Source organism: Tachyglossus aculeatus, chromosome 5, assembly GCF_015852505.1.
Source record: "Tachyglossus aculeatus isolate mTacAcu1 chromosome 5, mTacAcu1.pri, whole genome shotgun sequence".
In the NCBI taxonomy this organism is placed as follows: domain Eukaryota; kingdom Metazoa; phylum Chordata; class Mammalia; order Monotremata; family Tachyglossidae; genus Tachyglossus; species Tachyglossus aculeatus.
Genome location: NC_052070.1, coordinates 60,499,184 through 60,526,911, shown reverse-complemented (window position 1 = coordinate 60,526,911; position 27,728 = coordinate 60,499,184). Strand labels below are relative to the sequence as shown.

At 47.0% G+C, this 27,728-nt stretch overlaps 1 protein-coding gene across 2 annotated transcripts in view; it reads left to right on the top strand.

The window, feature by feature from the left end:
- Positions 1-6,013: 6,013 nt before the first annotated feature.
- The window catches only part of PRKCZ (protein kinase C zeta), a 219,688-nt gene continuing 197,973 nt past the window's right edge, over positions 6,014-27,728 (top strand). The window contains exons 1-3 of one of the 2 annotated variants that reach the window (XM_038746338.1): positions 6,014-6,098; positions 8,451-8,673; positions 24,755-24,876. In XM_038746338.1, the coding sequence (XP_038602266.1) occupies positions 8,609-8,673; positions 24,755-24,876 (187 nt within the window). In that variant the 5' untranslated portion in view covers positions 6,014-6,098; positions 8,451-8,608. Of the gene's footprint in view, positions 6,099-6,414; positions 6,433-8,450; positions 8,674-24,754; positions 24,877-27,728 lie in introns of those variants that run through there. The other variant, XM_038746339.1, reaches the window with a different exon arrangement.

Genomic DNA, 27,728 nt, shown 5'->3' with positions numbered 1-27,728 from the left:
GACTTAGGGCAAGTCACTTAACTTCTTTGGGCCTCAGTTCCCTCATCTGTAAAATGGGGATGAAGACTGTGAGCCCCACGTGGGACAACCCGATCACCTTGTAACCTCCCCAGCGCTTAGAACAGCGCTTTACACATAGTAAGTGCTTAATAAATGCCATTATTATTATTATTGTTATTACTGGATGACTTCGGAGTCTGTGCCAGCTGCTGGGAGCTGGCCGTGACAGAGGCAAAATGATTCCGCCTGATCCAAGCTTAATGTGCCATCCGTGAGACTAACACATTTCCGTCAACAGCAACAGGCTCTGGAAGTCGTGGTTGTTTTGGTAGCCTGTAGTCCTCAGGGCACACCCATGAGAAATAACGAGCTCTCTTAATGGCTGCCCCTTGGCACTCAAAGAATGGCAAATCCTTTTCCACAAAATGGGAAGCAAGGCTCCGGGGTCCTGATTGTTGCCCTGTGACCTTGGTGGAAGCGTCTGTTCCTCTCTGTGCAGAGGGGGAAATGGGGAGAGTTAGACAACTCTGCCAATGTGGGTGTGGCAACGGGAGTGAAAGATTTCAAAAGAGTCTGAAAGTTCCTGATAAAGCACCAGTCCTGTCATTTACAGCCGGAGAGGAAAGATGTGTGTGTGAAGAGCCACTCCCTGGCCCAGGGCCGGGGGAATTTTTGCCCAGCAGAATCCCACCCCTGGACTTCCTGCTCTTCCAGGTTCTTCAGTAGGGAATTGGGGATAATAATAATTATTATTATGGTATTTGTTAAGTGCTTACTATGTGCCAAGCACTGTTCTAAGCACTGATAGCAGAGGGACTGAGTCTCCCTCTCTCTCTCTCATGGAGTTAGTATGGCCAGATATGAAGACAGGGGACGGATAGCCTGGGCTCTGCCCCTGGCCTTCTGTGACAGCTGGGAGGTCATTAATTTATCTGAGCCATAGTTTCCTATCTGTAAAGGCTCAGGGATAATAATTACCTGCATCTTTCCATCTCACAGGGATTTGTGAGAATGAAATAATTGAACACTCCGGGAAAATGTTATAATAATAATAATAATGATGGCATTTGTTAAGCGCTTACTGTGTGCAAAGCACTGTTCTACACTGTTATATAAAAGCAGGATATATTTATGGGGTGGGCAGTGGAGTATAAATTACTTGAGGGCAGGGATTGTATCCACCGCTCGCACTGTATTGTATTCTTGATTGTAAACTTGTGGTAGGCAGGGACTATATCTATCAACTCTGTTATATTGTACTCTCCCAAGCGCTTAGTACAGTGTTCTGCACATAATAAGCACTGATTCTAAGTCTTTAGTTCTGTGCCCTGCACACCATAAGCACTCAATAAATACCATTGATTGACTGGAATGGCAAAGAAGGTAACAACATTGAGTTTATTACACAACAGAGTTTATGTACCACATTATTTTCTCCAGGCATTTCTTGTGATATCTTTAGACTGAAAGCACAAAGCCCAGACGGGGGTCTTCTGGGCTCTCTGAAAGTCCTGTAGAACCTGTTGTAGCAGGAGAGTTAAGGGAGAAAACAGAACTGACCAGGGCTAGAAACTTGCAGGGGGGAAAGGACTATTTTAGGGCAGTTGGGCAATAAATGGCAGCACTCCCTGTTTCACCGAGTTCAGTGTTTACTCGTCGTTTTGGTGACAGTCTTTCTTTCTCTCTTGGACAATCAGTCCCATTGCTGGCTTCCTGGCTGGCTGTCAAAATTTAGTGATGGGGAGAGTAATGAAGTTGGGATAATACTCGCTTTCCAGATACAAGCTTGAGGAACAGGAACGGTCATGGGTTCTAATATCCGCTCCACCTCATCTGCTGTGTGACCTTGGGCAAGTCACTTCACTTCTCTGGGCCTCAGTTCCCTCATCTGTAAAATGGGGAGTGAGACTGTGAGCCCCAAGTGGGACAGGGATTGTGTCCAACCCAATTTCCCCCTAGACCTTGAGCTTGCTGTGGGCAGGGATTGTCACTGTTTATTGTTGTATTGTATTCATTCATTCAATCGTATTTATTGAGCGCTTACTGTGTGCACAGCAGTTTATTAAGCGCTTGGGAAGTACAAGTCGGCAACATATAGAGACGGTCTTACAGTCTAGAAGGGGGAGACAGAAAACAGAACAATAAAACAAAATATGTAAACAGGTGTCAAAACTGTCAGAATAGAATTATAGCTATAATTGTACTTTCCCAAGTGCTTAGTACAGTGCTCTGCACACAGTGAGTGCTCAATAAATATGACACTGAATGAACCCAGTAAGCACTTAATAAATATGATTAATAAATGATTAATAATAATATGATGGCATTTGTTAAGCACTTACTATAATAATAATAATGTAGGTATCTGTTAAGCGCTTACTATGTGCCAAGCACTGTCCTAAGCACTGGGGTAAACGCAAGGTGATGAGGTTGTCCCACGTGGGGCTTTACAGTCTTAATCCCCATTTTCCAGATGTGGGGATGGAGGCCCAGTGAAGTGGCTTGCCCAAAGTCACACAGCTGACAAGTGGCAGGGCCGGGATTAGAACCTACGACCTCTGATTCCCAAGCCCGGGCTCTTTCCACTAAACCACGCTGCTTCTCATGGGCCAAGCACTGTTCTAAGCGCTGGCACTTAATGAATTGGCTTGTAATAATAATGGTATTTGTTAAGCGCTTACTATGTGCAAAGCACCATTATCCACCCCTGTGCTTAGTTCACAGCCTGGAACATAGTAAGCGCTTAATAAATGCCATTATTATTACTATTATTACCTAGATTTAATTGTACCTGATCACCTTGTAACCTCCCCAGCGCTTAGAACAGTGCTTTGCACATAGTAAGCGCTTAATAAATGCCATTATTATTATTATCTAGATTTAATTCTATTTGTTCTGACGACTTGGCACCTGTCCACGTTTTGTTTTGTTGTCTGTTTCCCCTGCCCCGCCGCTTCTAGACTGTGAGCCCGTTGTTGGGTAGGGACCGTCTCTCTCTGCTGCCGGCTTGGGCATCCCAAGCGCTTAGCGCAGTGCTCTGCACACAGTAAGCACTCAATAAATATGATTGAATGAGTGAACGGAGATGTGTCTTGGTCCCTCGCTTGCCTGGAGGCAGGTGTCTGGACTGGTTGGCTTCTCCTAGGCTGGGAGTCTATACTAGGCTTTCCGTTCGGGCAGCCCTGGTCGTTACTCCCCGCACTACCCCTCTGCATCCCCCCCCCGTCTAACGTCATCATCATCATCATCAATTGTATTTATTGAGCGCTTACTATGTGCAGAGCACTGTACTAAGCGCTTGGGAAGTACAAATTGGCAACATATAGAGACAGTCCCTACCCAACAGTGGGCTCACAGTCTAAAAGGTGGGCTCACAGTCTTAAAGACTGTCTAAAAGGCAGTCTAAAAGACTGTCCTTCCCTTCCCCACAGCACCTGTTTATATGTATATATGTTTGTACATATTTATTACTCTATTTATTTATGTATTTTACTTGTACATATCTATTCTATTTATTGTATTTTGTTAGTATGTTTGGTTTTGTCCCCCCCTTTTAGACTGTGAGCCCACTGTTGGGTAGGGACAGTCTCTCTATGTTGCCAACTTGGACTTCCCAAGCGCTTAGTACAGTGCTCTGCACACAGTAAGCGCTCAATAAATACGATTGATTGATTGATTGATTGATTGATAATATGATCCCAGCCAGGTCTTCCGACGTCTGGATTAGTTTCCCTTCCCCCCACCACCAGCCGCCTCACTATCTGCCCTCGGGTGGGGGGGGGGGGGGGGGCGCGGTTGCTAGGTAGACTCTGGCCAGCTGAGTTCCCGCCCCTCCCTCATTGGCTGCAGGTGTCCGATCCGCCCCCGCCCCCCCGGGGAAGCCGAAACAGGTAGAGCGTCCGGCGCGACGATTGGTCCGGAGTCGGCGGGCCTCTCAGTCAGTCAGTCAATCAATCATATTTATTGAGCACTTACTGTGTGCAGAGCACCGTACTAAGCGCTTGGGAAGTACAAGTTGGCAACATATAGAGACGGTCCCTACCCAATAACGGGCTCACAGTCTAGAAGGGGAAGACAGACAACAACACAAAACATGTAGACAGGTGTCAAAATTATCAGAACAAATAGAATTAAAGGTATAAGCACATCATTAACAAAATAAATAGAATAGTAAATATGTACCAGTAAAATAGAGTAGTAAATCTGTACAGGTATATATATACAAGTGCTGTGGGCAGGGGAAGGAGGTAGGGTGGGGGGGATGGGGAGGAGGAGAGGAAAAAGGGGGCTCAGTCTGAGAAGGCCTCCTGGAGGAGGTGAGCTCTGACCTGGGGAAGTGTTTCATTCACTTTTATTATTTTTTCTAGACTATGTTTCTATATTTCTAGACTGTGAGCCCACTGTTGGGTAGGGACTGTCTCCATATGTTGCCAACTTGCACTTCCCAAGCACTTAGTACAGTGCTCTGCACACAGTAAGCGCTCAACAAATATGATTAATTAATTGATTGATTGATTGATTCACAGATTGGCTCTCCAGGTGCCCTCCAAGGGTCCAACTCTCTCATTGGCTAACAGGTACCTCGCTCGGTTCCCCCTCCCCCCCACCTCGCGCGCCCGGACGCCCCTCACCTCCCACCTATCTCATTGGCTAACAGGTACCTCGCTCGCTCTCCACCCCCCCCCCCCCGCCCCGCAACTCTCTCATTGGCTAACAGGTAACTCTCTCGCTCCCCCCTACCCCTCATTCATTCATTCAATTGTATTTATTGAGCGCTTACTGTGTGCGGAGCACTGTACTAAGCGCTTGGGAAGTCCAAGTCGGCAACATTTAGAGACGGTCCCTACCCAACAGCGGGCTCACAGTCTAGAAGGGGGAGGCAGACAACAAAACAAAACATGTAGACAGGTGTCAAAATCATCAGAACAAATAGAATCACGGTCCCCCCCCCCACCTCTCTCATTGGCTAACAGGTACCTCTCTCACTCCCCCCCGCCGCGTCCGGACGCCCCCCCCCCCCCCAACTCTCTCATTGGTCAACAGGTACCTCGCTCGCTCCCCCCACCACACCCCTCTCGTGCCCGGACGGCCCCCCCCACAACCTCTCTCATTGGCTAACAGGCACCTCGCTCGCCCCCCCACCTCTCTCATTGGCTAACAGGTACCTCGCTCGCCCCCCCCCACTCTCTCATTGGCTAGCAGGTACCTTGCTCGCTCCCCACCACACCCCTCGCGCGCCCGGACGGCCCCCCCCCCACCTCTCTCATTGGCTAACAGGTACCTCGCTCGCTCCCCCCCCCCCATTGGCTAACAGTTACCTCGCTCGCTCCCCCCCCACCTCTCTCATTGGCTAACAGGTACCTCTCTCACTCCCCCCCGCCGCGCCCGGACGCCCCCCGCCCCAACTCTCTCATTGGTCAACAGGTACCTCGCTCGCTTCCCCCCACCACACCCCTCTCGTGCCCGGACGGCCCCCCCCACAACCTCTCTCATTGGCTAACAGGCACCTCGCTCGCCCCCCCACCTCTCTCATTGGCTAACAGGTACCTCGCTCGTTCCCCCCCCCCCCCACTCTCTCATTGGCTAACAGGTATCTTGCTCGCTCCCCACCACACCCCTCGCGCGCCCGGACGGCCCCCCCCCCACTCTCTCATTGGCTAACAGGTACCTTGCTCGCTCCCCACCACACCCCTCGCGCCCGGACGGCCCCCCCCACCTCTCTCATTGGCCAACAGGTACCTCGCTCGCTCCCCCCCCCACCTCTCTCATTGGCTAACAGGTACCTCGCTGGCTTTCCCCCCCCCCCACACCCCTCGCGCGCCCGGACGCCCTCACCCCCAACTCTCTCATTGGCTAACAGGTAACTCTCTCCCCCCCCCCCACCTCTCTCATTGGCTACCAGGTAACTCTCTCGCTCCCCCCCCGCCCCGCGCGCCCGGACGCCCCCCTCGACTGTGAGCCCACTGTTGGGTAGGGACCGTCTCTCTATGTTGCCAACTTGGACTTCCAAAGCGCTTAGTGCAGTGCTCTGCGGGCAGTAAGCGCTCAATAACTACGACTGAATGAAGGAATGGATGAACTCTCTCATTGGCTAACAGGTACCTCGCTCGCCCCCCCCCCCCCCATTGGCTAACAAGTACCAAGTTCGCTCTCCCTCCCCCCCCCCCCTCATTGGCCCCCAGGTAGCCCCCTCGCCCCCCTCCCCTTGGCTGCCCGGGCCCTAATCAGCTTAGTCCGCCATGTTCGGACCGTCCCGGGCGGAGCGCTGAGAGGCGCGCGACCCCCCCCCCCGCCCCGTTCCCGCGTGTGTGCGCGCCCCCGTCCCGGGAGCGCGCGCCGCCAAGTTTTCCCCCCAAGTGGTCGCGGGCCGCGTTCCCCGGAGCCCCCCCGCAGCGGAGCCCCCCGCAGCGGAGCCCCCCGCGCGGGGAGCAGGTGAGGACCGCCCGCCCGTCTCCCCCTCCTGCGCGATCCCCGCCCTGGGGACCCGCCCCTGGGGTGACACCTGCCGCCCCCCTCCTCGGGAGCCCCGAGGGGCCCGTCTGCCTCCCCCTCCATCGTCTTCCTCGGGTGTCCAAAGGGGGCCGCCGCCCCCCCACCCCCACCGCCTTCTCCTGTTCGGGCCGTCCTTTTCCTCAGGTGCCCAAAAGTGACGGCCATCCTTCTCCTCCTCCTCCTCAGGTGTCCCCGTCCTCCTCAGTTGCCTAAGGGTGATCGCCATCCCCTTCCTCAGGTGCCCAAAGGTGGCCACCATCCCCGTTCCCGTCCCGTCCTCCTCAGGTGTCCAAAGGTGACCGCCATCCCCCTCCTCAGGTGTCCAAAGGTGGCCGCCGTTCTCCTCAGGTGCCTAAAGGTGGCCGCCGTCTTCCTTCTCACTGTCCCCTTCCTCAGGAGCCTAAAGGTCGCCTCCATTTCCCTCCTCCTGTTTGATCAGACCTCTTCCTTCTCAGGTGCCCAAAGGTGGCCACCGTCTTCCTTCTCAGTTGTCTAAAGGGGGCCACTGTCCCCTTCCTCGGGAGCCTAAAGGCCGCCTCCATTTCCCTCCTCCTGTTTGACCAGTTTTCTTTCTCCTCAGGTGCCTAAAGGTGGCCACTGTCTTCCTTCCCAGATGTCTAAAGAGGGCCACTGTCCCCTTCCTCGGTAGCCTAAAGGTCGCCTCCATTTCCCTCCTCCTGTTTGACCAGTCCTCTTCCTTCTCAGGTGCCCAAAGGTAGCCACTGTCTTCCTTCTCAGTTGTATAAAGGGGGCCACTGCCCCCTTCCTCGGGAGCCTAAAGGTCCCCTCCATTTCCCTCCTCCTGTTCGACCAGTCCTCTTCCTCCTCAGGTGCCTAAAGGTGGCCACCGTCATCCTTCTCAGTTGTCTACAAGGGGCCACTGTCCCCTTCCTCAGGAGCCTAAAGATTGCCTCCATTTCCCTCCTCCTGTTTGACCAGTCCTCTTCCTCCTCAGGTGCCTAAAGGTGGCCACCGTCATCCTTCTCAGTTGTCTACAAGGGGCCACTGTCCCCTTCCTCAGGAGCCTAAAGATTGCCTCCATTTCCCTCCTCCTGTTTGACCAGTCCTCTTCCTCCTCAGGTGCCCAAAGGTGGCCACTGTCTTCCTTCTCAGATGTCTAAAGGGGGCCACTGTCCCCTTCCTTAGGAGCCTAAAGGTCGCCTCCATTTCCCTCCTCCTGTTTGACCAGTCCTCTTCCTCCTCAGGTGCCCAAAGGTGGCCACTGTCGTCCTTCTCAGATGTCCAGAGGTGGTCACTGTCCCCTTCCTCAGGAGCCTAAAGGTCACCTCCATTTCCCTCCTCTTGTTTGACCAGTTCTCTTCCTCCTTAGGTGCCTAAAGGTGGCCGCCGTCCTCCTCAGGTGCCTAAAGGTGGCCACCATCCTCCTTCTCAGATGTCTAAAGAGGGCCACCATCCCCTTCCTCAGGAGCCTAAAGGTCGCCTCCATTTCCCTCCTCCTGTTTGACCAGTCCTCTTCCTCCTCAGGTGCCTAAAGGTGGCCGCCATCCCTGTCTTTGGCCCGTCCTCCTCAGGTGCCTGAAGGTGGCCCCTGTTCCCTTCCTCCTGTTCGACCAGTCCTCTTCCTCCTCAGGTGCCCAAAGGTGGCTGCCGTCACCCTCTTCCTGTTCAGCTCGTTCTCTTCCTCAGGTGTCCAAAGGTGGCCACCGTCTCCCTCTTCCTGTTCGGCTCATCCTCTTCCTCAGATGCCCAAAGCTGTCTTCCATCCCCCTCCTGCTCCTTTTCCTGTTGGAGGGAGGCCAGGTGGCGGGTGGGACTCAGTTTCCTCAGGGAGCCTGAGGAGAAATGGACCCCATGGGGGCCTGCGCATCGGCCGACCTTGCCGCAGTGGGACCACCCCAGTGACCTCCGGGGAGCCAGGGGTCCGGCCTCCAGCCTGTTGTTGCTCCTCTGCAGAGCGCTCTGCCCTCCTTATTCACTTTGCTGTTTTGCTCTGGCAGGCGCGTCAGCTGTGAAATGCACGAGATCCAGAAACGAGGACCCCTTGCTGTGCCCCAAATGCAGAGAGGCTATTGCTTGCCCAGACTAGTTGCCGGACAGCCAAAGGACCCCCATCAGAAAACATATATTTTTGCATGAGGACGCCGAGATTGATGCCATGCCGAGCAGGATGGGATCGAAAATGAATCTCAGAGATGTTCGAATAAAGGCACACTATAATGGGTGAGTGAAGCTGCTGTCTCTTCCCCTGTCAAGTTTGCCCCTACTCCATCCTGAAATGGATGAGTTGCCCAACGCATCATTGAAATGTTAGTCAACAGGATGGGGCATTTTGGCAGCTACATAACAAATTCCATAGAAAAACCTATAATTTTTTTAGTGCTTACTATGTGTCAGACACTGTTCAAAGTCCTGGGGTATCCATAAATTAATCAGGTTGGACACAGTCGATGTCCCACCTGGGTTTTACATTCTTAATCCCCATTGTACAGATGAGGAAATTGAGGCACAGACAAGGGAAATGACTTGGCCAAGGTTCAGGTTATAATCATTAACTGCGTGGTAGAACAGGATGGAAGAGGAAACTCTTTGAAGCCACTTTTTTCAAAATCACCTTAGCAGCAAACTTGTTTGTTCTCAAAATTTAATTTTCTTCTGGCCCTCTGAAATGGGTTAGAACATAACTCCTTCAGTTGTTTTTTGCAACACATTCAGTAACTCCAGCCACTTTTTGGTAGTCTGGCAGCCAAAAAGGTATTTATATACACAAAGCATTGCTGAGGATCCAAACTTATGAGTGCAATTAACAAGTTTAATTTATCTGTTCTTTTTTATCTGTTTGCCTGCTTAGAGCAACATAGGGGTCTAGAACAGCATAGAACACCTGGATTCTAATCCCGGGTCTAGAAGAACATAGAACATCTGGGTTCTAATCCCGGCTCTGCCACTTGGCTATTTCGGCAAGTCATTTAACTGCTCTGTGTCTGTTTCATCATCTGTAAAATGGGGATTCAGTACCTGTTTCCCCTTCTGTTTACACAGTAAACCCCATGTGGGGCAGGCACTGTGTCCAACCTGATTATCCTGTATCTACCCCAGTGCTTAGTATAGTATTTGGCACATAGTAAATGCTTGACAAACACCACAGTTATGATGATGATTATCATTAGAGAAAGGAATGTCTTACAAGGAAAGTAGGCAAACAGTGGAAGGTATAAAAGAGAGAGAGTGTCCAGTTCTCAAGCTTGGGTGGCCTAGGTGCGGAATTGCTTTGAAGTGACATCATCACTGCCAATCATAGCTTGAGCTTCTCTGAGTGCTCTGAAAACTCTGTTCTGGCATGAAGTGGCGTTCCAGAAGACAGAGACAGATTCAGCCTGCCCGTGGAGTGATTATCATCCAAGGGGAAAGATGGAGAATGGTGCAAACCAAATTACATAAAATCCCCAGTGAACCAGAAGTGTCTATCTGGGCTCTGCTGTAGTTGGTTATGGAGTATTTTCTAATTCTGAGGGAATTCCTGGAGGATTTGGAGGCAAAAGACCACTGATTTGCACCCTGGGTGAGGATGCTTGTTTGCTCTTCACCCAGCATTTGGCTTCTCTCGGGGTGAGGGGCGGTTGTAGTGGAAACCAGGGAGGGACTGGCCCAAAGTGCAGCTCCCATCCCACCCCTTTCTGATGTCATCAAGGAGGCTCCCATTTCCAGTGGCAGTTAAACCTCCCTCCCGAAACTTCAAGACTAAGAACCTGAACAAAGGAATGGATGATAGTGTTAGTGTCTTGCCCGCTTGTGTGTTTCCTGTTGGGTCTGTGGGTGCAGCAATCAAATATGTGGACAGGGGTGTGGGACAGTCATTCGTTCAGTCATATTTATTGAGCACTCACTGTGTGCAGAGCACTGTTCTAAGCACTTGGGAGAGTCCAATATAACAGTAAGCAGGTATATTCCCTGCCCACAACACACTTACATTTCCAGTTGCCTCCAAGAACTCTGCATAACAATTTACACCTGACAGGACCACAGCATAGCGCCAGGCTGTTGAATTTTATCTGAGAAAGAGGTATTTAATCCTGAGTGATTAAGCAGGTGACATTGTCATATATTTATAGTTTTATGTTTCAGTCTCAGTGATCAAGAAGGCGCTGCCCCTTTGATCTTCCATGAAAGAATTTGGATTTTGTCTAATTGAAAGTTGCACAAGGCTTTAGACATATGTTATTTTCATAACTAACTCAGAATATTTTGGTAGGGGTTTATTTTAGTTCTGTTTTAGCAAGTTGCTGGAGAAATGTTTCCATCCATTTGTTGAACTGAATGCTCTTTCTTGAAGAGGGGGAAGAAGTCTTATGTATTGGCCGTAGAAGTACTGCACATTGTCTCGGTTAATGGTCTAATCATGATAATCCTGATTGTATTTAAGAAGCATCTACTAAGTGTCACACACTGTACTAAGCGCTGGGATAGATAAAAAATAATCAGGTTAGACCCAGACCCTACCTCTTGGGCCTCACAGTTTAAAGGTGAAGGGACTACAGGTATCGACTCCCCGTTTTACAGATGAGGAAACCGAGGCCCAGATAAGTGACGTGTCCAAGGTCACAAAGCAAGCAAGTGGCAGACCCCAGGCTGGGGCTCTTTTCCTTTAGGCCACACTGACAGGACCATCTGTGGAACTAGTGAAGCCTGATGTTCATTATATTGGAACATTTGTCAAGAAAAGTCTTAATTACTGTTGAGAATTATTCAGGCAGCTGCTAATGCATTTGGAGTAGAAATAGTTGCTAAGGGGCCACGTTTGAAACTGTGATCAAACAGACCTCTCTATCAGCCACTTAAGAAGTAGAAAGGCCTGAATGAGGTGTGTCTCTCTTTGGAGTGGAAAGCTGTTTCGCAGCACAGCTGGGTTAGAAGACTGGGGATGAACAAAGAGAGGATGAGCTGTTGAATACAGTGGAATAATTGCCTGGTTCCTAGAATTTATGCTGAACAGCACCTGACTCAAAGATTGCAGGGAATCTTCTTCATTAAGGTTTGCCCACCCCAGAATTATTTAAAGCCTAGGGCAGTTGTGCCTGACTTGGCAGGATGTAGTTGACTTAAAAAACTAGGCGTAGAGACTTGTCTTTGAGTGTAGTGTTTATCAGCCCCTTGGATATGTGGCAAAGGGAAACATCTGGAGAGTAACATGCAGGAAAATACAGTTTCACCTTTCTTTGCCTATATTGTCCACTTCCTAGGAATAATTCGGGTAAATGAAAGTTAAGGAATGGGACATTTAGTGGAGTTTGACCCCAGTGAGTAATTGGGGTCAGTTGGTGGGGATTTAAAGCTGGGAGCTCAGTTTCTAGCTTTCCTGATGAGTCTTTTGGGAAGCTCATATGTGTGTCCGGCTTTACCCAGCCCTATGATAAGGCATCTTGGGAATTTGGGTAAGACTTGATATGGTTAGTAAAACAGCATGGGGAATTCATTTTCATTCAGTCGTATTTATTGAGCGCTTACTGTGTGCAGAGCACTGTATAAGTGCTTGGAAAGTACAATTCAGCAATAGAGACAATCCCTGGGTTTCTAATCTAGAAGTGGGGAGACAGACATCAAAACAAGTAAACAGATATCAATATAAATAGAATTATAGATATATACACATCAAAACAAGTACACAGGCATCAATATAAAGAAATAGAATTATAGATATATACATAAGTGCTGTGGGGCGAGAAGAGGGGGTAGAGAAAAGGGAGCGAGTCGAGACGACGCGGAGGGGAGGGGGAGCTGAGGAAAAGGAGGGCTTAGTCTGGGAAGGCCTCTTGGAGGAGGTGAGCTCCAAGGCGGGGTAGAGTGATTGGTGGATTTGAGGAGGGAGTGTGTTCCAGGCCAGAGGTAGGGCATGGGCCAGGTGTCGACGGCGACAAGCACCATCTCCTGTCGACAGGCAAGAACGAGGCAGTGAGGAGATTAGCACCAGAGGAGGAGAGTTTGCGGTTTGGGCTGTAGAAGGAGAGAAGGGGCAAGGTGATGGAGAGCTTTGAAGCCAATAGTGAGGAATTTTTGTTTGATATGGAGATTGACAGGCAACCACTGGTGATTTTTGAGGGGAGGGGTGACCTGGTCAGAACGTTTCTGTCGAAAGATAATCCAGGCAGCAGAGTGTAGTTTTGACTGAAGCGGGGAGAGACTGGAGGTTGGGAGGTCAGAAAGGAGGCTGATGTAGCAATCCAGTCGGGAGAGGATGAGTGATTGTAGTAATGTGGTAGCGGTTTGGATGGAGAGGAAAGGGCGGATCTTGGCGATGTTGTGAAGGCGAGAACCGCAGGTTTTGGTGACGGTTTGGATGCGTGGGGTGAATGAGAGAGCAGAGTCAAGGATGATGCCAAGGTTGCAGGCTTGTGTGACAGGAAGGATGGTAGTGCCGTCCACAGTGACAGGAAGGTTAGGGAGGGGAAAGAGTTTGAGTGGGAAGATAAGGAGCTCTGTCTTGGACATGTTGAGTTTTGGGGTAGTGGTTAGAGCACAGGTTAGGGAGTCTGAAGGTCATGGGTTCTAATCCCAATCCCGCCACTGGTCTGCTGTGTGACCCTGGGCAAGTCACTTCACTTCTCTGTGCCTCAGTTCCCTCATCTTTAAAATGGGGATTGAAATTGTGAGCCTCACATGAGACAGGGACTGTGTTCAACCCGGTTTGCTTGTATTCACCCCAGCTCTTAGTAAAGTAAGTACTTAGTATAGTAAGTGCTTAACAAATAACACATTATTATTATTATTATTAATAATAATAATATTAAAAGGGTGTGATGCTTCTGGGGGTTTCCCTTCCTAGACTCTAAGCTCTCTGGGTCGGGAATGTGTCTACCAACTCTGTATCGTATTCTTCCAAGCTGTTAGTCAGTGCTCTGCAAACAGTAAGCTCTCAGTAAATAACAGTGCTTGTAAAATGGGGTTTAAGACAGTGAGCCCCATGTGGGGACATGGGCTGTGTACAACCTGATTATCTTGTAATAATAATAATAATAATGGTATTTGTTAAGCATTCACCATGTGCCAAGCACTGTTCTAAGCACTTGTATCTACTCCAGTGCTTAATACAGTGCTTGGCCCATAGTAAGTTCTTAATAAATACCATTAAAAAATTGGTTGAGGTGCATACCTGGAGGCTTCCCCTCTTTTCCTTACTGATTCATCTTCCTGATTGGTTGGGTTTCATGTTTAATTCCAAATAGAGCTTAATGTTTAGCAGTCACCCCACCCTCAGCCCTACAGTACTTCTGTAGGTGTCTATAAATGATGCATTATTTTTATTAATGTTTATCTCCCCCTCTTGACTGTAAGCTCATTGTGGGCAGAAAATATGGCTTCCAACTCTGCTGTATTGAATTCTCCCAAACTCCATAGTGGAGTGCTATGCACATATAGTAAATACCATTCATTGGAATTCAGGCGTTTACCATGTGCCAAGCACTATATTAACTGCAGAGGTAGATACAGGATAAGTATGTTGGACACCGTTGCTGCTTTAATTAACTGTCCATCAAGGAGAAGCCCTTGGAGTTCACCTCTTCTTGGGTTTCTTGTCCCCTTCCCAACTATGGGGGCTGCTTAGAGTGCCTGCCACAAAGGGCTTAAAACTTCCTGGAGACAGAGAGAGCCCTAAGAGCAGCCTGAAACCCAATGAGCCCATCCCTCCTCTTCTGTTTCATATATAGGAGGTGACTCTGAGAGAAGCAGCATGGCCTAGTGGGCCTGGGAGTCAGAAGGACCTGGGTTCTAATTCTGCCTCTGCCACTCATCTGCTCTGAGACCTTGGGCAAGTCTCTTAGCTTCTCTGTGCCTCAGTTCCCTCATCTGTAAAATGGAGATTAAAACTATGATATAATAAAGACATATAATAGATAATTATAAAGAAGAAATATATATTATATAATTAAGAAATACGATGTGGGACATGGACTGTGTCCAACCTGATCAGCTTGTATCTACCACAGCATTTAGTATGGTGCCTGGCTTGTAGTAAGTGCTTAACAAATACCATTAAAAAAGAGGGGGGAGGCCATGTCAGGGTGGGCAGGACAGGAAATCTGTAGTCTACCAGATTTCTGTGTGCTAGAGGGAGAGTGGCAACGTTTAGCTTGGTGTGGGCAGAAGCTGGGTGCTGTAAAGTGTGGTTGCCACCAAATCCTGCCCCTGCAGCCTCCAGCTGTAGAGTGGGCACAGGCCGCTGATACCAAGGGGTCAGTCTCCCCTTGTAACTGCTCCAGAGGACCCTGTGAAGGGGATTGCCCCTTCTCCTCCCTTCCCCTCTCAGCTGAACTGGTGGGGACCTGATATACAGGAAATGCATTCATTCATTCAATCGCATTTATTGAGCGCTTACTGTGTGCAGAGCACTGTACTAAGCGCTTGGGAAGTACAAGTTGGCAACATATAGAGACAGTCCCTACCCAACAACGGGCTCACAAGATACCAGATTTACTTTAGCATATGGTGTTTGCTCATTTCATTACTTGTTAACCCCTCCACTTAAAGGTGAGTAGGAAGAGGAAGGGAAATTCAAATCATTGATTTTCTTAGTGCCTGCCAGTAGTCTGCTAGATTGTAAGCCTTTTGAAGGCAGGCAGTATATCTACGGTACTCTCCCAAGTGCTTAGTACAGTGCTCTGCTTAATGGAGATGCTCAGTAAGCACTATTTATTGATATAAGGAAGGGGGTTCAACAAATCTTTAACAAGATTTTTGTCATCTGTGAATTTTTTTTTATGGTATTTGTTAAGCACTTAACTGTGTACCAGGCACTGTACTAAGTGCTGGGGTCGATGCAAGCTAACAAGTTTGGGCACCGTCCCTGTCCCACATAGGACTCACAGTCTTAATCCCATTTTACAGATGAGGTAACTGCGGACCAAAAAAATTAAGTCACTCGTCCAAGGTCACACAGCAGATAAATGGTGAAGCTGGCGTTAGAACTCAAGTCCTTCTGACACCTAGGCCCATGCTGTATCCACTAGGCCATGCTGATTGTTAATTTTTCTTGCTCTTCCTAAATCCTGGATGGGTAGGAGGCCTTTATGAATTTAATATTACCGACTCTGTTAAACGAGACTATAATTTTTGTGTGCTATTCAAAAGAGCATTTCATACTCCTTAACTTTTGTGGGTAACAAAATTAGGCATTTTTATGGTGAAATTAATAGTCTGTTCTTAAGTGTCTATTCACTATTCTATTTTCTGGAAGCATAGGCAGGAAATTGAGCTACAGTTTCCAAATTCCTCTGTAAAATCTTTGTCCTTAGGATCAGAATAATTTCACCTGACTAGAGGAGAGCTCTCCCTTCAGTATTAATCAAGAGAATTTATTGATCACCTTCTGTATGCAAAGCCCAGTACTAAGAGCCTGAGTGAGTACAATAGAATTAGTGGATATGATCGCTGCCCTCAAGGATCTTACAATTTAGGAGATAGATCCTGAAGTCAACTGTAGGAGGAAATAATAGAGTATATGATACGTATAAAACTTCTAGAGGGGGTTAAAGATACTTGCATGCTTAGGAGACAGGAAAGTGCTGATGTGGCAGTTGGGATTCAAAATGGAGAGATGAGATTAATTAGGAAAAGCCTCTTGGAGAAGATGAGATTTCAGAAGGGCTTTGAAGGGAGTTCAGATCTGGGCGGCGGGAGGGTGCGAACAAGAGGTCAGGGGTGGAAGACACAGGAATGAGGCACAAAGAGTAGGTTAGCTTGAGAGAAACCATGTGTGTGAGCGGGGGTGTTGTGTGGAAAGAGTGGATATGTAAGCGAGAGAGAGAGAGAGAGAGAGAGAGAGAGAGAGAGAGAATTGATTGCTTGCCTTAAAACTAATGACCAGGAATTTCTGCTTAATGTGGAGAAGAAGAGGTAGCTCTTGGAGGTTTTTGAGGAATGGGGAGAATGATGTTTTAGAATAATGATCCAGTCACCGGAGTGAAGTATGGATTGGAGAAGCAATCGGCTGGAGTTAGGGAGAGCCTTGAAGAGGGTGATGATGTCGTAGTCAAGCTGGAATATGTTAAATGTTGTGTCCCAGAGTGAGGATTGTTTGGAGGAAGGGGTGGATCCAGGAAATGTTATGGAGGAAAAATCATCAGGATCTAATGATAGAGTGATTGTGGGGGTTGAAAGATAAGGAGTCAAGGGTAATGCCAAGGATATGCAATTGAAAGGGAGGATGTTGTGATGTCAACATTGATGGAAAAGTTAGCTGGAAAAGAGCATGTGGGAGACAAGATGTTCAATTTTGGACATATTGAGCTTGAGGTGTCGTTAGGAAATTCGTGGAAAGAGACTCTGGAGGCTGGATAAAATAGGAGATTTGTAGAGCGAAAGGGAGGTCAGAGCTAAGGCGCTAGATTGAGAAGTCATGCATCTAGAGGTGGTAGTTGAAGCCACGGGAGCTACTGAGCTCCCCAAGGGAATAAGGGTATATGGAAGAGAGAGGGGGACCCAGAACAGAGATTTGAGGGTCTCTCACAGTTGAGGAGTGGGAGGCAGAGAAAGAACCAATGAAAGACTGAGAAATATTGGCCAGAGAGGTAAGAGGAGAATTGTGTCTAAAGGCCGAGGTTGGATAGGGGTTCTGGGAGAAGGGGATGATCCACAGTGTTGAAGGCAGCCAACGTGCCAAAGAGGATTTGGGCAGAGTAGGAGGAGATCATTGGTGAACTTAGAGAGAATGGTCACAGTGAAGTCAGGAGAAGTGTGCCTTTCTCATTTCTGTATAATGACCGCTGACGAGTGGGGAGTCTGACCATTACTATTTTCCTCAATAATGTGAAATATCTGTGTGTACAGAGCACTTTACAGTGCCTATGGAACATGCCATGAATATAAAAGGCATGATTCCTGCTTTCGAGGAGCTCACAGTCTAACGGATGGAATAGGAGTCACTTGGCCCCATCTAGAATCAGTTTTAAACTAAATTCCTTTCCTTCAGGACAGTAAGTGCATAGGGATCAACTCTCTCCAAACAGGTCCAAACAGAACTCCTCAGCTTCCCACCCAAATCCTGTCCTCCCCCTGACTTTCCCATCACTTTAGACAGCACCACCACTCTTCCTGTCTCACAAGCCCATAACCTTGGTGGTATCCTTGGCTTATCTGTCATTCAATCCACATATTAAATCCATCACCAACCCTTTTGGTTCTACCTTCACAACATTGCTACAATCCTCCCTTTCCTCTCTATCCAAACTGCTAATATGTTGATCCAAAGACTTATCCTAGCCCACCTTGATTACTGTATCGGCCTCCTTTGCTGACTACCCTGTCTCCTGGCTCTACCCACTTCAGACATACTTCACACTGCTGCCTGATTCATCTTTCTACAAAAACATTGTCCATGTTTCCCCTCTCCTCAAGAACCTCCAGGGGTTGCCCATCTAACTCCACATTGAACAGAAACTCCTCTCCTATCTTGCTGATTTCCAGCTACAACCCAGCACTCTCCCTTCTCTCCTCTAACACCAGTCTACTTACTGTACCTTGATCTTGTATATGGTTCTTGTGTATTTTGCTGTCAATCCCTCACCCACATCCTACCTCTAGCTTCGATCTCTGTCTCCCTTCATCAGTCTCCCCTCCTCCGAAGCCATCCTAACATCACAACTCCTTCAAAAGGCCTTCCCTGACTAAGCCCTCATTTCCCCTACTCCTTCTCCCTTCTGCATTGCCCTTGGATTTGTACCGTTTACTCAGCACACCCTCATCCCCACAGCCCTAATGTTCATGTCTGTAATTTATTTTACTGTCCATCTCCCCCTCTAGACTGTGAGTGAGTTGAGGGAGGGGAACGTTTCTGCCAACACCGTTGTACTGTACTCTGTTACACTGCTGTACTGTGCTGAGCACAGCACTCTGCATGCAGTAAGTGCTCAATAAATATGATCGATCAGGTCTGTTTAGTGCTCTAGTTTATGCATTCAGTAGGCTTCATTTTCTGGCCTTTTGAAAAGGGTACAAGTGAGCGTGGGACAGAGATTCAGAATTCACACAAAACAGTGCAGTCGTTAGAACCCCGCCCCATACAACTCCTAGTCCCTGATCTTAAAAACCCTTGAAAATGAAGTTGCTGGGTGGAAGGAATCCAGCTCCAATAGGCTTTCAAATTTTCATGCCTGAAATCTATCTTAGTGACCCTTCAGTTTAATTCAAACTTATCTATTTATTGTGCCCCTGTAAAGGGCAGAGCATTAGAATTGGGGATTGGGGAGGAATAAAAACCAGTGTAAGATGTGGCCCTTCCTCTTAGGGAGCTTCAGTGACGTAAGCTCGTTGTGGGCAGGGAATGTGCCTGTTTTTATATTGTACTTTCCCAAGTGTATAATACAATGCTCTGCACACAGTAAGTGCTCAATAAGTATGATTGAATGAAAGACAGGCACACAAGGCAAATATGCTATAGTTAATATGTGAGCTTATGTAAAAATAAACCCAAGTAGATAAAATATAAAACTACAAGAAGATTCACAAAGGGGCAGTGATAGAAGGGAAGTCGTGCCTGAGAGTGTGGGGGAATTTAATCAGGGAACTTCTGCTGCTAAAGCGGGGGCTTTCTAGGAGGACTTTGAATAAAAGGAGGTTGGAAGTGACCAGTGAAGGGTAATCTGGGAAGGGTTAGAGCAGTGACTTGTCAATCATATTTATTGAGCACTTATGAGTGCAGAGCACTGTACTGAGCACTTGGGAGAGTACAATATAATAATAAACAGTCCCTGCACACAGCAAGCTTACAGTCTAGAGGAAGAGGTGGGAGAATCAAGGGAAAGGTGTGCAGGGAAAAGCATGAGCTGGGTTCAGGTAGAGCACCGATCAGTCATTCAGTGATATGTTTTGAGCGTTTAGTGGGTGCAGAGCCCTGTACTAAATGCTTGGGAGAGTCCACTACAACAGAGTTGGAAGACATGGTCCCCGCCCACAACACATCATGGGACATCCCCCGGGCTGGCTCTCTTCCTCCCTTCAAGGCTCTACTGAGAGCTCACCTCCTCCAGGAGGCCTTCCCAGACTGAGCCCCCTCCTTCCTCTCACCCTCGTCCCCCTCTCCATCCCCCATCTTACCTCCTTCCCTTCCCCACAGCACCTGTATATATGTATATATGTTTGTACATATTTATTACTCTATTTTACTTGTACATATCTATTCTATTTATTTTATTTTGTTAATATGTTTGGTTTTGTTCTCTGTCTCCCCCTTCTAGACTGTGAGCCCACTGTTGGGAAGGGACTGTCTCTACATGTTGCCAACTTGTACTTCCCAAGCACTTAGTATAGTGCTCTGCACACAGTAAGCGCTCAATAAATACGATTGATTGATTGATTGACTTGCTCCAGAAAGAACAGTCTGGGAATGGCAGGGGCATGTCTAAAAAGGTATCTGAACTATTTGAATCTTGTACTTGTGAAACTCATTTTGAAAATGGATAAAAGAGAAAGTGTTAAAGCGTACATTTGGTATGAAGAGTGTCATGCTATTTTTGAAGCAACTTATTTGACATCTGTACCTGCAGACATTTTAGAAGCATCTTATTCCTCTATTAGTAGTATTGGTGGAAGTAGTAGTAATGGTAGTCCATGCCCATGAGGTGCAAAGCATTTTACTAAGTGAAGGAAAAAAATGTTAGTTGGAGAATTAAGCAATCCCTGGTCCCCCAAGGGGCTCCCAATCTACGAATAAGTGGGATAGATAGGATTGGTGACATAAAAACCTCTTCGCAGTCGGCCTCGAGGCTGTCCTCCATCTGATCCCACCGTGCCCATCCAACTGCTCTCTTCTCCCGCTGTTCCCTAACTCGCTTGTTCTCCCAAGCCAACCTTTTAGCCATTTCTCCCTCTCAGTTCTCCCTCCTCCCTCTCCTGGTTCCTGCCACCCAACCCACCTCCCTCTCTCCCCACATGAAATGGACCCCAACTCTCCTCTCATTCAAATCCCTTGGGTTTGGGATTTATGGGATTTAGGAGATAGAGCAGGAGCCTGGGAGTCAGAAGGTCATGGGTTCTAATTCCGGCTCCACCACTTGTCTGCTGTGTGACTTTGGGCAAGTCACTTCACTTCACTGTATATATGTATATATGTTTGTACATATTTATTACTCTATTTTACTTGTACATATCTATTCTATTTATTTTGTTAGTATGTTTGGTTTTGTTCTCTGTCTCCCCCTTTTATACCGTGAGCCCACTGTTGGGTAGGGACTGTCTCTATATGTTGCCAACTTGTACTTCCCAAGCGCTTAGTACAGTGCTCTGCACACAGTAAGCGCTCAATAAATACGATTGATTGATTCACTTCTCTGTAGCTCAGTTAGCTCATCTGTAAAATGGGGATTGAGACTGAGCACCCCTCATGGGATAGGGACTGTGTTTAACCCGATTTGCTTGTATCCACCCTAGTGCTTAGTACAGTGCCTGACACATAGTTAGTGCTTAAAAATACCATAATAATAATTATTATTTATTCTAAAAATCCCACCTCCTCCAAGAAGCCTTCCCTGAGTAATTTCCCAGCACCCTCAGGGCTTATCATTCCTTCAGCTGACTCTAGTGCAAATGAATTTATTTTCACCTTTGCATTCATGAATATGTATGTTGCTTATGGCATTTTTTAAGCACTATGTGTCATACACCATTCTAAGCCCTAAGGAACATACAACTTAATCAGGTTGGACACAGTCTCTGTCCCACATGGGATTCACGATCTAAGTAGCAGGGAGACCAGGCATTGACTCCTCATTTTACAGCTGAGGAAACTGAGGCGCAGAGGAGTGAAGTGATTTGCCCAAGGTCATCCAGCAGTCAAGTGGTAGAGTCATATGAGAACCCAGTACTTCTGATTCCCAGACCTGTACTCTTTCCACAAGGCCACATCATTTCCCAAAATATATGCACTCAGTGTATCATTTTGACCCCTCTAGTTATGAGTATTTTCATGTCTGTATTCCCTGATGGAGTGTCAGCTCCCTGAGGGCAGGGAACGTTTCACCGTATTATTCAGATATATCGCCAGTGCCTAGTTCAGTGCACCTTTCTCATTAAAAGTCACTGCTACTCCTGCTTACTACTACCTTATCTCATTTATTCATTCATTCAATTGTATTTATTAAGCATTTACTGTGTGCAGAGCACTGTACTAAGCTTGGGAAAGAACAATACAGCAATTAACAGTGACAATCCCTGCCCACAATAAGCTCATCTCTTGGAAGGAGGTCCCCCATTTTGGGGGCAGGTTTGGTAAGCTCATTCGCTAGACTGTAAGCTCGTTGTGGGTAGGGAATGTCTGTTTATTGTTTTATTGTACTCTCCCAAGCACTTATTACGTGCTTTCATACAGTAAGCGCTCAATTAATACAACTGAATGAATGAGTGAATGGAGGCCCACCTCCGCCCTACACCCTTCCCCCTCTTGGTTACCCTCCCTCAGACCCACAACAGTTATGTACATATCTGTCCTTTATTCAGTCGATTAATCGATGGTATTTATTAAGTGCTTACTGTTTGCAGAGCACTGTAGTGAGCGCTTGGGCGAGTACAGTATAACAGTAGGTAGACTAAAAAGAGCAAGAGGACACTGTAAATTAAGGGCACACTTTCCGTCTCCACAGGCTCAGGGTCTGACAGCCACAATAATAATAATATGGTATTTAAGTGCTTACTGTGTGTCAGGCACTGTACTAAGCCCTGGGTGGATAAAAGCAAATCGAGTTGGATACAGTCCCGGTTCCGCATTGGGCTCACAGTTTTAATCTCCATTTTACAGATGAGGTAACTGAGGCTCAGAGAAGTGAAGTGACTTATCCAAGGCCACACAGCAGACAAGTGGCAGAGCCGGGATTAGAGCCCATGATCTTCTGACTCCCAAGCCTGTGCTCTATCCACTAGGCCATGCTGCTTCCCAGTAGTTACAGCTGCAGCCAGTCACAGCCTTCCCAATGTACTCAAACTTGATAATTTGCTACTTCTTCCTGAAGAGGTGGAGCTAAGGAGTCCCCGTAATGTGGGGTTGGGGAGTAGAGCTCTGGCCTTTTTTTTTTTAAAAAAAAAAATGGTATTTAAGTGCTTACATTTGGGTTAGAAGATGAGAAGTTCTGTTTTGGACAAGCTGTTTGAGGTGCTTGACGGGACATCAAAGACGACATGTCCTGAAGGCAGGAGGAAATACGAGACTGGAGAGAGGTCAAGGCTGGAGAGGTAAATTTGGGAATCAATTGTAAAGAGGTGGTAACTGAAGGTGGGGGAAACAGAGTCTCCCAAAGGGGTGGGTATAGATGGAGAATAGGAGAGGACCCAGAACTAAACCTTTGAGGGGGACTCGACTGTTAAGGGGTGGGAGGCAGAGGAGAAGCCTGAGACTGAGAATGAGCAGCCAGAGAATTAGGAGGAAAACCAGGAGAGGATGATGCGAAGCCAAGGTGTTTTCAGGAGAAGAGGGTGGTCGACAGTATCAAAAGCAGCTTGAGAGGCCTGCGGGGATTAGTATGGAGTAGGGTCTGTTGGATTTGTCAAGAAGAAGGTCCTTGGTGACCTCTGAGAGGGCTGTTTGAGGGAGTGGAGGGTGTGGAAGCCAGACTGCAAGGGGTTGAGGAGAGGAAGTGGTGGCAATGAGTGTGAGAAACTTGTTCTGATACGGTATGGTTTCTGTTTCAAATTGCAGCCAGAGCCTGTAATGGATAGGGCAGGTAATACAGCTCAGGCCTTTGCAAATGATCTGGGTACTTGGATAAACAAAGAAAACTAAAGGAAGCATTACATTTTTCCTGTCATTTTCCCTCTCCTTGTTAACTTTTGTATGGAATATGAATCGCTTGTGCGTTGCCCTGCAGAACGTACTCCTAACTGTATGTGCATTCTTTGAACATCCACTAGAGGGTCTTTCTAAACACAAGGCAGCTTCGATATTTTTCCCGTAGATTTTCTCCATCGTATGTATTCTTTTTCCCGTAGATTTTCTCCATCGTATGTATTCCCATTTACCAGCGCTTGAGAACACAGTAATTTGACATCTTGTTACTAGCATGACCCAGTTAGTGTCTGTTGTAATACCTTCATCTTATTGTGGCCTGTAGCTCCATGATTTACATCTTCTAGCCATAAATCCAATAAATTTTGACTAGGAAAGTGGTTTATTTACAAGGTCCGGAGACTTCTGTTCTTTGAGAAATGTGGTTTCCGAGATTTGTGACTGCAACTAATTCATATTTTTAAGGTTCTCTCCACCCTCTTGACCCTGAGATAGGAGCAAAGTTGGAATGGATGAGGGGAGCGCTTCCTTTTGTGCTTGAATTTCCTTTGCCTTTCTTTCTCTTCTTCAGTTTTGTCCAAACTTCTCGCTCCCTCCTTAATAATAATAATGATGATAATGATAATTATGGTACTTGCTAAGCACTATGTGCCAAGCACTGTTCTAAGTGCTAGAGTAGGTACAAGTTAATCAGGTTGGACACAGTCCCTGTCCCACATGGGGCTCACAGTTTAGGAGGGAGTAGGATTGAATCCTCATTTTACTGACGAGGGAACTGAGGTCCAGAGAAGTCAAGTGGCTTGCCCGAGGTCACATAGCAGACACATGGCAGAGCTGGGATTAGAACCCAGGTTCTCTGATTCCCAGAACTGTGCTCTTTCTACTGGGCCATGCTGCTTCTGCTTCAAAGGCTTTCTAAGAATCTACCTTCTCCACGTGGTTTTCTTTGATTGATTCCCCCATCCTCCGTTATGTCTCTCCGTAGCCACCTCAGCAGTCATATAGTTATCTATGTGTTTGTTTTATTTTTCCATTTGTGTCATTTCTTACACATTTAAGCGCACTGCAGTCGTCGTTATGTCTTTTTGCCTTTCGCATTAAACTGTAAACTCTGGAAAGACAGGGACCATATCATCTGCTTTGGGGGTGCCTAACCAGCAACACAAACAGAAAAACTTGAGGATATTGTTCAGCTCATTGTAGGTAGGGCCATGTTACCTACTCTGTTGTATTTTAGTCCCCCAAACAGAATAGTGCTCTCTGCACACAGTAAATGCTCAGCAAATTCCATTGATTGATTGATTGTCGTTGCCCTAAAATGTGGATTAACCTCCAAACTGCAGAGATTGGTATGTGTGTTGGGGGCGGGGGGGCGGTGGTCAAAGGGTTTTACCGAAGTTGAGAAGATTTCAGAAGAGATCCGAAGGGCCCCAAAATACCCTTGTTCACTTGCTTGGGGTTAAGGTTTATTTTTGGCAAGAAATGATCTTGGATTAGGGGCTTCAGTGCAACTCAATTATTTTCACTTCCTTTTTCTTCCAGAGACATTTTGATCACCAATTTGGATGTGTCGGTGACATATGATGATCTTTGTGATGACGTGAGAGAAATGTGCAGTCTACATCAGGAGCAGCCAATCACCCTCAAGTGGATTGATGATGAAGGTATTCTTCATGGTGCAGGGGTACTTTGTATTGTTGCGGTCTGTAAAGTTGTTTTGGGGATAATAATAATAATAATAATAATAATAATGGTATTTGTTAAGTGCTTACTCTGGGGCAGGTGCTGGGGCTGATGCAAGATCATCAGGTTGGACATATCCCCTGTCCTACTTGAGGCACTTCATCTAAGTAGGAGGGAGGAGGATTTAATCCCCATTTTGACAGCTGAGGAAAGTGAGGTATGGAGAAGTCACTCAGTCACTTTGGATCCTTTCCAACCCAATCCCCACCACCACCTTACCTCACTACTCTTCTACTAAAACCCTGCCCACATTTTGCTCTAGTGCCAGCCTACTCACTGTACCTTGATCTCATCTATCTCTCTGCTGACCTCTCACCCATTTCCTACCTTTGCCCAGGAACTCCCTCCCACTCTGCATCAGACAGAAATTTGCTCTCCTCATCTTCGAAACCTTATTAAAAAGCACGTGTCCTCCAAGAGGCCTTCCCTGACTAAGGTATTTCCTCTTCTCCCACTTCCTTCTGCATCACCCTTGCCCGTGGATTTGCACCCTTTATTCACCCAACTCTCAGCTCCATAGGTCTTATGTACCTATCCATAATTTATTTAGATTAATGTCTGTCCCTCTAGGCTGGAAGATCTCTGTGGGCAGGGAATATGTCTCTCAACTCTGTTATATTGTACTTTCCTAATAGTATAGTACAGTGCTGTGCACACAGTGACTGCTTAATAAATACAATTGATTGATTAGACCTTGCTATTTCCAAGCTCTTGGGTATTCACCCCACTTTTGAACCTATGTACTACTGTTTACACTCTGTTGTTTTCTCTTACCCATAATGTATTTTAGGGCCTGTCTTTCCCTTTGGGTTATAAATTGTAAAATAAGGGCCAAGATCCTGTCTGCACTTAGTGCTCTGCACAGAGTAAGCACTCATTAAGTATTATTGATTAGTTCTGTCATGGATAATAAATGCAAACCCTGAAAACAAACATTTTGAGAACAAGAACCCTACAAACCACATGTCTGTTTTTTCACAATTTTGTTCCAGACCTTGAAAGGTTAAATTTAGTGTTGCTCATTGATATTTCATTTGTTCCTCTTGACTGTGCTTGTTTTTATTCGTAGGATTTGGAGGATTTTATGTTGGGGGCTTGCCGGGGTCAGGGGGCAGTGGTGCAAGAGGATATGGGAGCATCATCCTTCCATTGTTTGAACTAGGCACACTGGACCAAGATGAAGGATTCCCATGGAGGGTTTCCTTTTGGTGGTTCACAAATCTAAGCCTAAACATATGGAATCTTCATGGCTTAGTCTGTAGTAGCGTTTGTTGAGCACCCCCTTGGTATAGTGAACTATACTAGCCGCTTGAGAGGTATAGACTAACAAAGTGACATGTTCCCCACCATAAGGAGCTTATATTCTAACAGAGGAGACAAACATAAAAATATCTACACCTACGAAGGTGCCAGATAAAGTGAACATATATACACTGGCGATAAGGAGGGTGGAAATTAGTTCATAAGGGCTGAAGGGATATTTTGTGGCTTAGGGTGGTGGGAAATTAATTGGGAAAGGCTTGTTGGAGGAGGGGTGGGATTTTAGGAGGAAACTGCACGTGAGGAGAGCTGTCATCCATCTGCGGGGGTGGAGTTTCAAGCTGGGGGGCAAGGGGATAGAGATAGAGTTGAGGATGAAGTACAGCTAGAAGGTTGGCTTAGGAGAACAAAGGTAGCGAGTGGAGAAAGGCGGAAGAAGAGAACAAATAGGTAAAATGGGGCCAAATGGTGAAGAGCCTTGAAGCTGATTTTGAGGAGTTATTGTTTTGTGTAGGGAGACCCAGGGAACTGGTTGGGGGTTTTGAAGAGGAGAGTTGTGGATCGAGCTATGCTTCGGGAAGATGATCCATGCAGCAGCTTGAAGTATAGACTGGCCTCTCACCCTTTAAGCTGTAAACTTTTTGTGGGCAGAGATTGCTTTAGCTTGGTGGAAAGAGCACGGGCTTGAGAGTCAGAGGTCATGGGTTCTAATCCAGGCTCTGCCGTTTGTCAGCTGTGTGACTTTGGGCAAGTCACTGAACTTCTCTGGGCCTCAGTTACCTCATCTGTAAAATGGGGATGAAGACTGTGAGCCCCACGTGGGACAACCTGATCATCTTGTATCCACCCCAGCACTTAGAACGGTGCTTTCCAAATAATAAGCACTTAACAAATGCCATTATTATTATTATTATTATCATCATCATCATTATTATTATTTTGTTGTGTTGTTCCCTCCCAAGCGCTTAGTACAGGGCTCCACATTCAATAAGTGCTCAATAAATGCGATTAGTTGATGGAGTGAGGAGACCATTGTGAGGAGGAAAGACCAAAGCTTGTACTAGGGGAGTAGCACTTTGGGAGGAGAGGAAGGGTTGAAGCCAGGAAATGCTCTGCAGGGAAACCAGCCCGATTTGGCACTGGATTTATGAGAGTTCATTCATTCATTCAATCGTATTTATTGAGCGCTTACTGTGTGCAGAGCACTGTATTAAGCGCTTGGGAAGTTCAAGTTGGCAACATATAGAGACGTTCCCTCTTACTGTGTGCAGAGCACTGTATTAAGCGCTTGGGAAGTTCAAGTTGGCAACATATAGAAATGTTCCCTACCCAACAATGGGCTCATAGTCTAGAAGGGGGAGACAGACAACAAAACAAAACATGTGGACAGGTGTCAAGTCCTCAGAACAAAAAGAATTAAAGCTAAATGCACATCATTAACAAAACAAATGGAGAGTTGAGGATGCCCCCGAGACTTCTGGGACAGGTAGGGTGGTGGGGTGGGTAGGGAAGT